At 33.6% G+C, this 14,260-nt stretch overlaps 3 protein-coding genes across 12 annotated transcripts in view; 1 reads left to right on the forward strand and 2 right to left on the reverse strand.

Annotated features, from left to right (window-relative positions):
- LOC116848845 overlaps positions 1 to 1,113 on the forward strand; it is a 22,344-nt gene extending 21,231 nt beyond the window's left edge. For 5 of the 7 annotated variants that reach the window (XM_032825370.1, XM_032825377.1, XM_032825376.1 and 2 more), the window contains exons 9-11: positions 109 to 253; positions 420 to 619; positions 868 to 1,113. In XM_032825370.1, the coding sequence (XP_032681261.1) occupies positions 109 to 253; positions 420 to 619; positions 868 to 1,087 (565 nt within the window). In that variant the 3' untranslated portion in view covers positions 1,088 to 1,113. The remainder of the gene's footprint in view (positions 1 to 108; positions 254 to 419; positions 620 to 867) is intronic. The other 2 variants (XM_032825371.1, XM_032825374.1) reach the window with 1 other exon arrangement.
- LOC116848847 (60S ribosomal protein L18-like) lies at positions 1,082 to 3,102 on the reverse strand. The gene is made up of 4 exons (XM_032825379.1): positions 2,942 to 3,102; positions 2,782 to 2,868; positions 2,271 to 2,477; positions 1,082 to 1,445 (listed from the first exon to the last, which is right to left on the reverse strand). The coding sequence occupies exons 1-4, from the start codon at positions 2,942 to 2,944 to the stop codon at positions 1,176 to 1,178; spliced, it is 567 nt and encodes a 188-aa protein (XP_032681270.1). The 5' UTR covers positions 2,945 to 3,102; the 3' UTR covers positions 1,082 to 1,175.
- A 139-nt stretch (positions 3,103 to 3,241) lies between these two features.
- LOC116848843 (retinoblastoma-like protein 1) lies at positions 3,242 to 13,158 on the reverse strand. 4 transcript variants are annotated; one of them, XM_032825367.1, is made up of 9 exons: positions 12,857 to 13,158; positions 11,828 to 12,359; positions 11,025 to 11,321; positions 9,960 to 10,061; positions 9,464 to 9,558; positions 8,960 to 9,349; positions 8,420 to 8,856; positions 6,822 to 7,776; positions 3,242 to 5,597 (listed from the first exon to the last, which is right to left on the reverse strand). In XM_032825367.1, the coding sequence occupies exons 1-9, from the start codon at positions 12,992 to 12,994 to the stop codon at positions 5,412 to 5,414; spliced, it is 3,132 nt and encodes a 1,043-aa protein (XP_032681258.1). In that variant the 5' UTR covers positions 12,995 to 13,158; the 3' UTR covers positions 3,242 to 5,411. The 4 variants fall into 4 exon arrangements, with proteins under 4 accessions (XP_032681258.1, XP_032681257.1, XP_032681260.1 ...); XM_032825366.1 differs by having other exon boundaries at positions 8,960 to 9,352; XM_032825369.1 differs by lacking the exon at positions 9,960 to 10,061.
- Positions 13,159 to 14,260: the final 1,102 nt, after the last annotated feature.

Here is a 14,260-nt window from a genome sequence, read left to right on the forward strand (position 1 = left end):
ATATATATATATATATATATATATATATATATATATATATATATATATATATATATATATATAATATATAGTTAATATGTTATTAAAATTAACTTTTATCTTACACAGTTACGCTGGCAGACACTGTCCGGCTTTTGAAGTCCCTGACAAGGAAAATAAAAAATTTCCTTTCATCTGGACGCCTCCGAATCCCAGAAACAAAGCAATCGTTTTTCGCACGATATTCAACGTTTACACTAACACGACATACCCGGTAAATGGCAGATAGTTAAAATTATGATTTAATCATAATTATAATTAGAATTTAACATTTCTTGTTAATTCTATTCTTATGTAATTGTGATTTAATTAGATATAGTATTAGTATACATGTATATATCTAACAAAATAATATATCGTGTATACATGTATATTTACAGTATGAAGATAAGATGGCAAATGTACCAATAATTGTCTTCAAATATGACTATACGCGCAAAAATGATTTAAAGATGGTGCTGGAAATGTTCAACGACGACGTTATCGATTTTGGTATATTCGAATATGATAAGCCACCTGAAGCTAAAATGATCGCCAAAAGTATTGAAGCGTTTGAGATGAGCACGGAGGAGAAAACAGGGTATCTTGTGTTCCATTCTAATTGAAGGATTCAGCAACTCGATGCAATTTTCTCGCAAGAATTTAAGAAAACGTTTCATAAAGTTTAGAAACTTAGGACGCAAAGGAAAATCAATTTTGACACTAGAAAAACCGACCTGACTTCCTTAGGTTCTCAAAAATCGTTTGCACCGATTCCTCAGTTTTTATTATATTTCACGATGTTTAGCTTACTTTATCTGTATATTGAATTATTTCTTCGTGTTGCAGTTATGAAATATTTGTCTGCACGGTGAAGAAAGTGGGTTGCGAGGCATTTTTGGGCTTCGCCGGGATCGGGCCCTTTCACGTGAGCGAAAATCCGGAGAAAGCTATCGAAGAGTCGAAGCTGTACTTCCCGGACGTTACCGCTGTAGAGGAAACGCAATCGGACGACGAGGAAAAACCGGAAGAACTGGAAGAGCAGCAAGAAAACACAACGGAATCTTAATCTCGTAATTGTCTTATTGCATGATCATTCACAAGATGAAGGATGTCTAGAGAAATTACGTTTACGAGACAAGACGTTCGATTTAATCTTATTTCTTGTAACCGCAACCGCGCCTGCGGCCTCTCGCCCGTTCGAACTTTCGGCCCTTTGATCGCACCAACGGTTTCGCATGCGAATGCGGCACGCCAGGTGCTGGTCCAAAGTGCTTTTGCGCCTCGCGAGCCTTTCGAGGTCCTTGTATCAGTATCGTGCGTTTGCCGGTTGGTGCGCGTAACGCCAGCTGATCGAACGTTATCACCTCACCCCCAGCTTTCAGAATGCGACCCCTAGCTTTCTCGGTTACGCGTAATGCACACACCTGCAACATTTAAAATGCTAGAATTAATGTATCGTATTATTGAGCATATGATATGCTTGCCCAGTAAACATCAATTAGTAGTAACGTTACATTAATGTTATAATTCTCCATTCAACAATTCTATAGCATCAAAGTCGATATTATCATTATTATTAAAACGTCATAATATTTCAGTAAATGACATTTTTTTGCATAGAAACAATATAGTAATAATTGTAGTAATAATTTTAATTTTTTAAATCATGTTAAATACTATTAAATCATGTAAATATTATTAAAATGTTAACTTAAAATGGAAAATAATTATATTTTTATAGATATTAAAATAATACTATAATTAAACTATAAGGCAACTTTGACTTAACCAAGAAAATTTTGTATTAATATTCAGATTTAAGGCTTATTAAGAGAAAATAACATTTTAAGATCATGATAATGTAACTATCTCTAGTAACATAATTAAGTTTTTAATATTGGTATAATGTGAGTGGTATAATGTGTTTTGTATTATGTGAGAACACATGTTGTATAACAGTTACATTGTAGAGTAGAAGCCACATTGATATAATATTACTGATGGTTGGCGTTTATAGCTGTGACTATATATGTGTGTTTATATATGGGTGACTATAATATTAATTTTATAGAAAATAAATTATCATGTAGATAGTAGATTATTGTTCTTGTGAGATATATGTACAATAAATAATATACATTAATAATTCTATATATACATACATACATACATACATATATATATATATATATATATATATATATATATATATATATATATATATATATATATATATATATATCAGTTACCGTCAGTTTTGGAACTTCAAAGATCCTGGAATCATCCGTGATTGTACCAATAACAACCGCTATGCAGTTATCACGACTTGGTTTGTTCATGTGTCGTATAACACGTGCAACAGAAATCGGTGGCTTGTTTACTTTGCTCATAAATAGTCTTTTCAATACTATCCTATTGAACTTGGAGTTTGTTCTTCTGGCCAAAAATCTGTAAAGCTGAAGTAAAGCTACAATCACTATCATATTTTCAATGTACTAGTATTTCTCAAATTTTGCTTTTTTAACTGAAATTACGTTAAAATCTGACAATTTCATGAGAGTTCTTTTTATTAACTAATTTCGATGAAATACTAAATAGTAGAATTGAATAGAACAGAATTTACATGTCTTACCGTTTAATTGTCGTTCTTAATAAGTTAATTACAAAAATTTAAAAATTTTTTTTACAAATTTATTTCACAGAAATATTAATGGACTTTTTTATCGGTATAAATATGGTACTAAAGATAAAAATTATTACCTTAACCAACAAACGTAGGTATACATCTTGAGATTTGGGCTCCGTTCGTCGCACTTTTCTATCGTGCTTATGAGTGATATCGATACCCTGAACAAAAAGAAAACCGTTTATTGAATTCGGATAATTAAGTTCAAGTAAATTTATTTATTATTTGATTTACCATAATGACAAAAACCAAGATGCAAGATCACACGAAACACAGAGACAGAAAAAGATCTGTTCTTTCGCTCTGCACTGCTGCAATAAGTTAGAGTGAAACAAATATATATTTGTCTCACTCTAACTTGTTGCACCAGTGCAGCAGTGCGGAGCGAAAGAACAGACCTAAGCGTGTCTTCTCACTGCACTTTCTGTACTTAAAATGACAGAGTGTATGTACACCGCGAATGTTTGTGATTTCGCGAAAATGACAGCGAAAAATTGCAAAGAAGTGCACAGGGAAATTAAAATAAAATAGTTGTAAATGTCTTATTTTTTTATTTCATATTATAAATTTGTTTCTGCTTTTAATAATTTAATCTTATTTATTCGCGAGTTGCACAACACTGATATGCTCTATGTGTAAAAAATACAATAAAATTTAATTATGGTGGTGTTACAAATTTTCTAGAGAAAAGTTTAAACTTTTTTTATTGTATCGCTGATTCACATTTCCTGTGTTACAGTACTATATGTACATAGAAAATATCAATAGCAATTCATCGTGTATATTGATAACTTTTTACATCATATAAGAGAAACTGCTTATTTTTACGGAGTAATTGCCTTAAACGCAAATTGCAATAATGAGAAGCCTCTCAAAACCTGTGTCCTTCTTAATTCAGTGCTAAAGCATCGCGATAATACGATATAAATTAATTTTAACAATAAAAGCAAGCAATAAGAAATTATCTAGTGAAGCAGCGTACAATTTCGCTGTAATCGATAGCAATAAGACGCGATAACGAAGTTCTTCGAGTAACACGATAAATACAATAATTGTCTTTAATCCTTAATTTTACAATCCTCATTTTATACACATTGTTCGATAATTAATGACAGACAAATGAGATCATGGTGTTGAATTTAGAAATATTTACACCTCTTACTGATAGAGAGAGTCTTTCTCTCTCTTTCTCTCCTTCTCTTTCTTGATCTTAGATAACTTAAATTTCAAAAGATAAAAATAATTTATAACATTTTTTTAAAGATAGAAAATACGCTTCTGATAAATGCAACTGTAATTTTATCTTTAATTTATTACATTAATCTTTTTATAACTGTTTTTTTAAAGAAAACAGATAAAAATTGAATATTACCAAAATAGCATTTGTATTTGTTACGAGTACTCGTTGCTTTGTTTAAACTTAAATCTATTGTTAAAAATATTTCCACTTTTAAATGTGGCTGAAACCTATTTTTTTATAAACATTTTACAGACTTTGACTGTAATAACATGTACAGTAATGATTTCATTTTGGGAGTGATAATGCGCCTTTAGAATAGCCAGAACAATTTCCAGTGTGATAAATATGTGTCAAATGACGCTTCGTTAATATGTCTAAGTTGTATCATTGCAAGAGATAATACAGTCAATGAGAATCGATTACAACAGAAAATAAGAATTATTCATAATTAATACCATAATTTTATTTAACTTTTCTCTTTTATTTTACAAGTTTAAAATATTTAATGATATACAAAGCGTTCCACCGCGTGAATATTTCAACGATAGATAATATAGTTTATACGCTCGATAAAAATAAATCTTGTATCTGTCGAAGAATCCATCGTTGAAATACTTTTCGGTGATAATGAACCAATCTGTTTATTGCAATGTGAATTACAATTTTCTGTCACGATGATGCTGCTAATCATACTCTTTTTGAATTTTTCATGTTCTTCTTCCGTATTTCCTATTTAAATATACATATGTATTTAAATATACTATATGTAGTGAATAAAATATTTTGACTCAAAATGCATATGTATGTATACATGTGTAGCAAAATTGTGAACTCATATATATAATTAAGTTACGTAAATTTTTACAAGTTACATAATAAACATGATGAGAAGATATCGTAATCAAATATCAATATCAGATATCAATCAATATCACCATCTGGCAATGTATACATTAGAAAATTACATTTCACTGGTACAACAGTATCTGAAGTAATCAACGGAAAATATTAATATATGCGTATTACGAATGCCTCATTCTAATGTTATAATCCTAATGTCTCTGCATTCGAAATTGCATTTGAAAGTATTGAAAGACAGTTTGGTTCAATAAACTATAAATTAACAAAAGATAATCTATTCTCTGGTAAGATAAGAGTCAACGAAAAGAATACTGGAAATTGAATTCTGACTTTACACTAAGCAATAATTACAAACGACATTACAGTATCCTTATGTAACGCCAAAAACGGGGCTTTCCTTCGATTTGCTAGAATGACTATACCTGAGAAACGAACGTCTCATTCGTATTTACGTTACACAGTCGGTGTAAAAATCGGTTTATACGTAGACTGTGTAAGTACTCTCTTTCTTCGCAAGTCGATTGAATGCAAATGAAAGGAAGATCAGAAGCGTTTCCTGTCCTCGGAAGTTACGAATAGTTTTAATGCTTTACCACATTTCGCTTATTGATTTTGCGTTCGCCGTTCGCCAATAATATTTTCTAACTTCCGCGCGACGAAAGTCGTTGTCTTTTTGGTAGGAGATGTAGCCTCGGTCATTTCTACGTCAGTGTCGTCCGAAAGTAATCGCTTCCCTACACCTTTCCTTGCGTCTACGGATATCATCATTTTATTGATGGCTTCCAAATTCTGAAAAAATAAAGGAAAGAACAATGAAACTTCAATTTGATGTTTATTTGTGCAAAAATGTTTAGATAGAAAGCGATACAGTCACTTCAAATATATATTTTCAGTTATTGAGGAATATCCAAAGATATCCTAGGATCCTAATTCAGTTTTGGGTATTCGACAATTGATTAAAATGTTAGATGACTAAAATAATTGGCAAATAAATAATAAAAATTAATCAAACGTCATATATAAAATCATGATTAATTTAATCAATCAAGATGGAATTAATTAATAAAACTTCGATTTTATTGATTATACACGGATTAATAATTAATTTCATTAATCGATTAAATTGTAATTGCATATATAACGATTCATTTATTTTAACTATTGATTTCCCGATTATTTTAGTCGGCTACTGTCCAACACTATTTTAACTAAGGATTATAAGTATTCTTTCCTATAAAGTATTAAGTTACAAAAATCACACATGATTTTTCATTTCTAACGTCATAATTAATCTTTTGGGCACTACACGCCACTATAGATGACTTCTAGCGATTTTTTAGGACGAGACGTCACTGTGTGTCTTCCCGCTAAATTTTTATCTAAGTGATCATTTATTACGAGACACTACCATAATAGCTCTTTCCTAAAACTTATATTGTCTCAGGGGATAGTTTATCATTATTAAGCAGTAGTTTGTTTACTTTTTATGACGTTATTGATACAAATTTCATTAATTCTTTAGCTATTACATCATACTGAAAATACAGTAAATTACACAATAGGATTAACAGACAATCGTTTTGATATTTTGAATTGTATAATTTCGGATTTTTCAGAAAAAAATAAAACGATTGTATTTTTGTTGTTATAATTTTATGATACAATGTATGCGCTGTTTATAACCTGCCATCCTTCGCATTTATTGTTTCATAAAATAATAACATAAAAATACAATTGTTACATTTTATTTGAAAAATTCTAAATTACTTACTGTTTTTACCAGCACTAATTAAACTTTAATTTAAGTTCAGACTTTCTTCAGACAAAGAAAAACTCAGATTAAGATTTAATTGACCACATTGACAGACATTATTTATTACCAATCCAATATCTATTACGCGTATTCAGCGGAAAAACTGTGCGTTTAGCGGTAGAGAGTTCAACGTCTAACTTAGTCGTAGCTAAAAGATCGAAGAGATCAAAGTTAAACGTTTAAGTTTACGTGAACTTTACCTTGGCAGGGCTACGACTGAAGCAATAACTTAATTGTGGCGCCGGCGACGCGCTGATAGCCTTCGGGTCTAGAGTGCGCGTCATAATGCTGCTGGTGACGCGCCTCACGGGCGAACTAGCGGGCGGTTTTCCTTTCGGCAGAGGACTCAGCGAGAGATTCATAACGCTGCCGCGAGACGATCCGAATCGATTCGCGAATTCCTTTACCTCTGGCACGTACACCGTGTTGTAGAACTTGATCAGGTCGCCGCGTTGCTCGCCGTTGAAGTTCTGCGACGTGCCTATCATGTTCGTTGGCGTTGGCGGGGTCGCGTTATTCTCCGACGTACCGTTACCCTCTGTTGATCTCTCGTTGTTGCCAGAGGCGGTTCTCGGTTCGTTAGCGGAAACCTTTCCGATGAGCACTGACCTGTATATGTGCGACTCCGCTTGCGGCTGCAGACGGTAACATCGCATGATCTCGGTGAACGAATTCTTCTCCATCTTCACGAGCTTACATATTACGTAAATTGCACACATTAATATCTGATCGAGATGCCGATCCTTCATTAATTCGGTCCGCTCTTTGACCGAGTATTCAAAGATCGTCCAGATCTTCTTCTTGTCCTCCTCCTCCGATATCTCCAACGAATTGCACAAGTCCTGCATGCGCACGCAAGCAAGATTGTAGAACTTTCGGAAGAATAGCGCAACGGAGCCCGTTCTCTTCGGCTTAGCAGCATCCCTGCTCGCTGCTTGTACAGCTTGCGCGCCACTGCCCGAGGCTTGCGTAATCGACGTTTTCGGAACGGTAATCTGTTCGGGTACCAAAAGTATCCTTTGATTACCATCTATCATAACTTTAGGTGTTGATAATAAGCTCTGTCCAACTCGTAAGACACTTTGACCGGTGCTTCTGGAGTCGGGAAACAATCGCTTCTTCGCTATGCCGGATACTGCGATGGGAGACTGAAATCTAAACGATACACAATCTCTTGTACATTATTCTTGATGAAAATTACTTAGATGAACGACAACGATAGAGATTTAAATTTAGTCAATAATTAATTAGGATAAGTGGTGAGAGAGACGACACATCAATGTTAGCGCTCAAAAAATTAATCTAATTATAATAATGTAAAAATTAACCTAATTGGAAATTGTAAAATAATTAACAATTAGGCACATTAATATCTGATTATCAATTTTTACTTATATCTCATTGACTTTTCATTGGTTATGCTTTACTTTTCATATTACTTAATTATATTTGATTTGACTTTATTCCCTATTATGTCAATTGACTTGGCATTTTGACTTTAATATTATTGTAAATATTTTGACCATTAAAAATATTCCAATTACAGGACCAAAGCATACATTTGGTTTAATTTTGTATTGCTTAATGTTTATTATTTTAACTTTTAATTATTCATTAGTCAGACATTTTTATAATTAATTTTATTCGTTAGTCAAACATTTTTATGATTAATTTTTTAACTACTTATCTCTTAATTAGTTGTTTGAATATCAAGGAGTTATATTGTTTTGTTTTCCAATTTAATTTTATCAGAGATTGAAATCTGCTATTGTCCTTTTTTCAGAAAATGGAATCATACCTCTCCGAAGCAGACGAGATTGGACTTTGCTGAATGTCATGATGAGTACCTCGATCCAGAGCGATTCGTCTCAACACAGGTTGACCGGGCGTGTTCGGATCGACTGTCTCTAAAGTTCCAGGTAAGGACACCTCCTCGCAGCTTGGCACGCCGTCCGTCAAGGAGTCGATGGTTTGCCATAAAGGACTGTCGCTCTGCCAAGCCAGCGACTCCAGTATCTTCTCTTCGATCTGATTCAAATGCTTAACAACCTCTCGCGATAATTGATCCTCAGTTCTCACTATAATTTCTATGACTTTGTAAAACTGGTAAGCGTCGAGATTTAGAGCATTTAATATCCACGGGAATGTCTTGTCGTTGCTCTTGTACGAATATATAACTATCTCGAGGCAGCAGGCGAATAGGCAATGGATGAAAATTTCTTTCGAAAGAAGATTCTGCAACAGATAATACAATCGATATATAAAGTCACCGCACAACCTTCGAAATCATCTCTCAATCCGTGAATCAATTGTGACTTTGAATCGTTCACAAACTTACAGTTACATCATAATTCGGTTTTTTACGCTTCTCATCGTTCAAGATCATTTCCAGGAGCTTGTAGAACAGAGTCTGACCCATGAGAAGACGTTTCTTTCCAAAATCTGATCTTGAGTTATCGTTCGTGGCGGCATTCGCGTTGTTGTTGTAATTCGCACAGAATAGCTCACCGAGTTGTTTTACCTTCGTCTCGACTAAAGACTTGACATCTTGAGAGCAATTGTTAAGCATTTGTAATAGATCCGCACTCGGTGCGGATTGTCCAGCTATCAAAGCTTGTAACTTGATGACACTCTGAGTCGCCGTGGACACTGGCGTTATTATACTAGACATATCTTTGGATCGAAGATATCTACGGCCGGTCAGTGGCGTAGGAGGTGCCAGATATATCTGCTACAAAAATTTTTAAATGACGTACTCCGCAATTTGTACAAAAAAATGCATTGTATGTATATAATTTTGAGCAGCAGTCTCTAAGTGAATACAATATTCTCTAAAACTTACTCCAGTGTGCTGTTCTTTCTTCATCTGTAATTGTTCGTGGAAATCGTCGATGTTTATTTGCGTAGGCGAGCCGATGTTCTCACTAGCGTCGTGGCCTGAAATAAGAATCATATACCACTATCAAAATTTTTATTTGCAATTTGTGAAATGTAATCACGACTACATACATTTCGCGTTTACACAAAGAGTATTTATATAAATACAACGAGACCATAATTTATTAGAGCAGAGATTACAGCAACCTAGCATAAGAAGCATTAAAAAATCAGGTTGTTAAAATATATACAGAATATGTATACAACAAAAAGAATCAAGTAAAAACATACGTAATAACGATATTTTATTCTATAGTAAAAGAACTCTAAAAGTAAAACTCCCTAAAAGAAAATAGAGTAAACTTATTTAAAAAAACGTGCAGTTAATAAATAGAAAGGAAAATAAATTTCACAGAACACTTCCAAATAAAAAATTCCCTCACAAATCATTACAAACCCACCTTGTGAAACTACATGCTTAGCAAACTGGTCATGCTTAGCAATATTTTGCCCAATTATATCCGAATTTGATATGCTGTTCAGTCTTACTCTTCTCCAATTCGCTGTAAAGTACAGTCGCGGCAAAGCACAAACAAATTTGTTAAGAGAAAAAATAAAATAACTTAATAGACTAAATCAGGGTTAATTTTAATAATGGTTCCTCTTTTTTTTTAATTTTCTTTTCTTTCCAACTAGGAAAATCACCTATCCACAAGCTCAGATATCTTCATTGTAATATGTACATGGTGTTTGCAACTTATACAACTACATTGTGCAAATATGAGCTATTATATAAGTAAGAATAAAAATGTTATATAAATAAATTAAATAAATGTATAATAATGATTTAAAAAGTTGTAACAGATGATGAAAAAAGGAAACAGAACAAAGTTTTGAAATTATCTAAAAATTTATCTAAAAATTTATCTAAAAATAAAATACTAAATAAAATTTTCAAGAACACAATATGAATGAAGTTGCAAACTATCGTTTTGTATGATGGTGATTTTCGTTTAATCATTTATATTAACAATTGCAGAAGCAAAATAGGCTGGCAAAAGCATGCAATATTACAAACATAAGCTTATCGCGTTGCGTACGTATGTTCTTTTTGCATTGGTGGTAACTATATAATATGGTTGAATATTGATATTTATAAAAAAATATAAGTTTCTATACGCGCGCGGAAACAAAATACTATTGAATCAATAGAATTAGTCAATAGCGTCGTAATTGGGACAAATCTAATGTGATTTAATAGCAATATTATTGAAATTAATACATAACACATCTTAGATTTGATTTCCGGGTTTGAGCCGCATGGATTTAACTTTGATTAATCTAATATGTATGGACACCTCTAAAGCCTAAAAAATCATATAAAACATTGTTTTGACAAGTAACATTAGTTTCATTATAACATTGCTATTAAATCAAAATTTATTCCAATTATAAATGGTGCTGTGGATCAATTTTATTGATTTAACAGTATCTTTTTCCATGTAATTGTAAGATGGAAATTTTACCTAAAAAGATTCTCTCGTCGAAATCCCCGACACTCAAGACACGTTGCTCATAAGCTCTATTGATGGCTTTGCTATTACCATCAAAATTCAATGCTTCTAGTATCCCTGAAAAGTTGGATTGATCACCACGTAGGAGTCTCTCGTTAAAAAGTTTGTTGATGTAATTTTTCATGCAATATTCCTTTATAACTTTAGCTTCAACAGGAATCGCTTCGTGACGATCACACAATAAACTAACGATACAGTCCGCCGTTGGCGGTGCAATATAGTTCTCGTCGTTGAAATTTGCTGGCAAGCCTGTTAAGAGAAAGACAAGATATAAAATTCCTTAATCGATAAATTAGAACTGATAAATTAGAAATGTATCAGTTACTAGTTAATATACACTGAGAAAAGATACCCAGATAGCACAGAGAATTTAAAAAAAATTCAGTCATATGTCACCAATTCTGAGTTCATTTTTAGATGCAAAAATAATTTTTTTTATTGAACTAAACTCTGAAGAATTCTTCTTGCATCTGAAAATTAACTCAGAATTGGTGACATAAGACTGAATTCTTTTTGAATTCTCTGTGCTATTTGGGATATCTAAAAAAAATATTTATTTGATAGCTATTAACATACTTAAATCTAAATTCTTATATTTAAATAGAATAAATAAATATTTTCATGAAAAGTTAAGATTTTAAGAAAATGTAGATTTTCTTATTTAAAAAATATTTTACATAAGTAAATAAATTACTGGTATCCACTGTATATTTTTATTTCTTAAATACTTTTTCTCTCAGTATAAAAATACTCACCAGGAAAATTAGGATTAAGCAAGTCTTTTCTATTAGCTAATAGAGCATTGCTATAAATGAGATCACAGCAGACCAACAGAAGATGATAGGAGTTAACAAGGTCATCAGAAATATCAGAAATTGCACCCTTAATGAATATAAATAATGTCCAACAGAATTCAAAGACTCTAGCAGGTGTACAAGGTACTGCCTTATGTCTTCTAGATCTAGGTGGTCTGGATATGTCTTCCCTTGGATCTTTAAATATATCAGTGAATATTGGTTGGTATTTCTTAAATATGACCATAGAAACTGAGAAGTTTCCTTCCAGCTTTTCTATTTTGCTGCGAAAGTCTTGTGGCATATTGGCCATATCTGCCCATGACTTGCTTTTCCTAAAGAACTCTATCAGTGGCAGATTACACAGTTGTAGAAGACGTGTTAGTGACACATAATTGCCCTCTACATTAGTGCCTGTCCTTCCCACTGTGGGTATGGAGGATTTTCTACAGGCTACATATAACGCACATCCTATCCAATGCAGCTGATCACCCTGAAAATATATACAATATCTAATTTAGATTCTGACAACAATATGTTAGAAGATTAATAGGAAACAAAGTACAGGCAAGAAGCAGCATTACTGGAAAAGAAGGAACGAAAAAACATGAGATTTTCAAGTGAAAAATGTTGAAAGATTCATGGATAACATTGAGTCTTGCACCGAGAAATATCATAGGAGTGCGAAAATAATGAACATTCTCCCCATTGGACATGCAATTTTTTTGAGATTGCCGCGCCAAATTTTCAGCCGTCGCGTTTTAAACAATTTTTGGTAAACGCGCGGCGAAAAATTGCTCTGTTCTCGCGCGGAACATCAGCGATTTAAAGTGACCAACGCGACGTAGGATGCAGAATGTCTGGGTGTTTCGCGGCGTTGAAAACAATCGTCCGCGTAAACGATCCTCGTCGTCAGGATGACCAAGTTACGCAGAAAAGAGTGAGTGTGAGAGAGACAGACAGAGAGGAAGAGAGAATAAATATACTCGCCTCGAGAGTGTAGTTCTGCCGTATAATTTCGTAGGATTTCCAAGCCTCGGACGCGGCTATCGCGTCCATATTTAGCTTCTGACAGAGATCCTGATGCCGGTTGTAGGTCGAATCCTCGATATCGTCCGACTGCCCCATCTCGGCGCTCAATTTTCCAGCGAAATATTCACGCGAAAAACGGCGGAGTAAACTCTCTTATACCGCCATACAAAAACTTCCTTGCGCCGTACGAGGTTGCCGCGGGGGCTTGGCGGGAAACGACACGAGCGCCGACATCTTTGCCATGTTGGCGGGAAACCCAGTAGTGCCGCCAGCATATGGCACATCGAACTTCTCGCGTGTGTTCTCTCGATGGGTGCGTTCAGCGAACTTAACAGTTGCACAACAGTTGAGTAATTCATCAATGTAATTGGTTTAGATTTAGGGATCTAACAGTAAGAACCAATAATTGCTGATTGCTCACTGAGCGCTTTTTCCGCTGAACGCGCCCGATCCGCCCGTCTCTTTCCATCACCTATTCTAGGTATACTTGGCTAGTATCCCTAGAATACAGAATTCGGGAAGTGTACTATTGACTTTGTTCGCGTTGCTTGTACCTGGGGGTCGATTGTGTATGTCAAAACAGAGTGAAAATGCCAAAAGTGAACAAATTTACCAGAATATTTGTAACTTCAGTTGTTTTCCAACAAGAGACACAAGTCGACACAAATCGACACATCCTATCTTTGTTACTCACTAAATGTGGAACAAAGATAGAATGATGTTTGTCGACTTGTGTTTCTTGTTGCAAAGCAACCTTCATTGGTCAATGCCTAGTGAATTTGCTTATTTTTGTAATTTTCACTTCGTTTCGAAGTACACAATCACAGACTAAGTTTACACAGCAGCTTAAAACCGGTTTAGTAACAACCGTATTTAGTAAATTCTCACATCCGATTGGTATATTCTTTTAGATTTAGAAATATACTCCAATCGGATTCAAGAGTTTGCTAACTACGGTAGTTACTAAACCGGTTTTAAGTTGCCGTATAAACTTAGTCACAGATTTCTATATACTACTAGACTGCTATCTTCGATTCAGTACATGGCCCCGAAAAGTATGTACAGAAATCTCGCGTATGCGCTTATGGCATGGTTTACATCGTGCACTTGATACGCGTACTAAATAGTAACTTTCTATTATAGCAAATTCGGTTGCTTGCACTAGTGTGCACTGAGTGCGCACTAAGGCTTGTTCATAGTATGTTATTATATTTAAAAATTGTCTTAAATAATTCTCAAATAAATTCTCAAATATTTTTAACCATAATATGATATGTATAACATCCGTACGAATCATTTTATTAGTTAAAATGTTTTTAAATATGTATTTAAGACACGATCTTAAATATAAGAATGTACTGT

The sequence above is a fragment of the Odontomachus brunneus genome, unplaced genomic scaffold (assembly GCF_010583005.1).
Source record: "Odontomachus brunneus isolate Ranch 3 - 2012 unplaced genomic scaffold, Obru_v1 Obru_scaffold_101, whole genome shotgun sequence".
NCBI lineage: Eukaryota > Metazoa > Arthropoda > Insecta > Hymenoptera > Formicidae > Odontomachus > Odontomachus brunneus.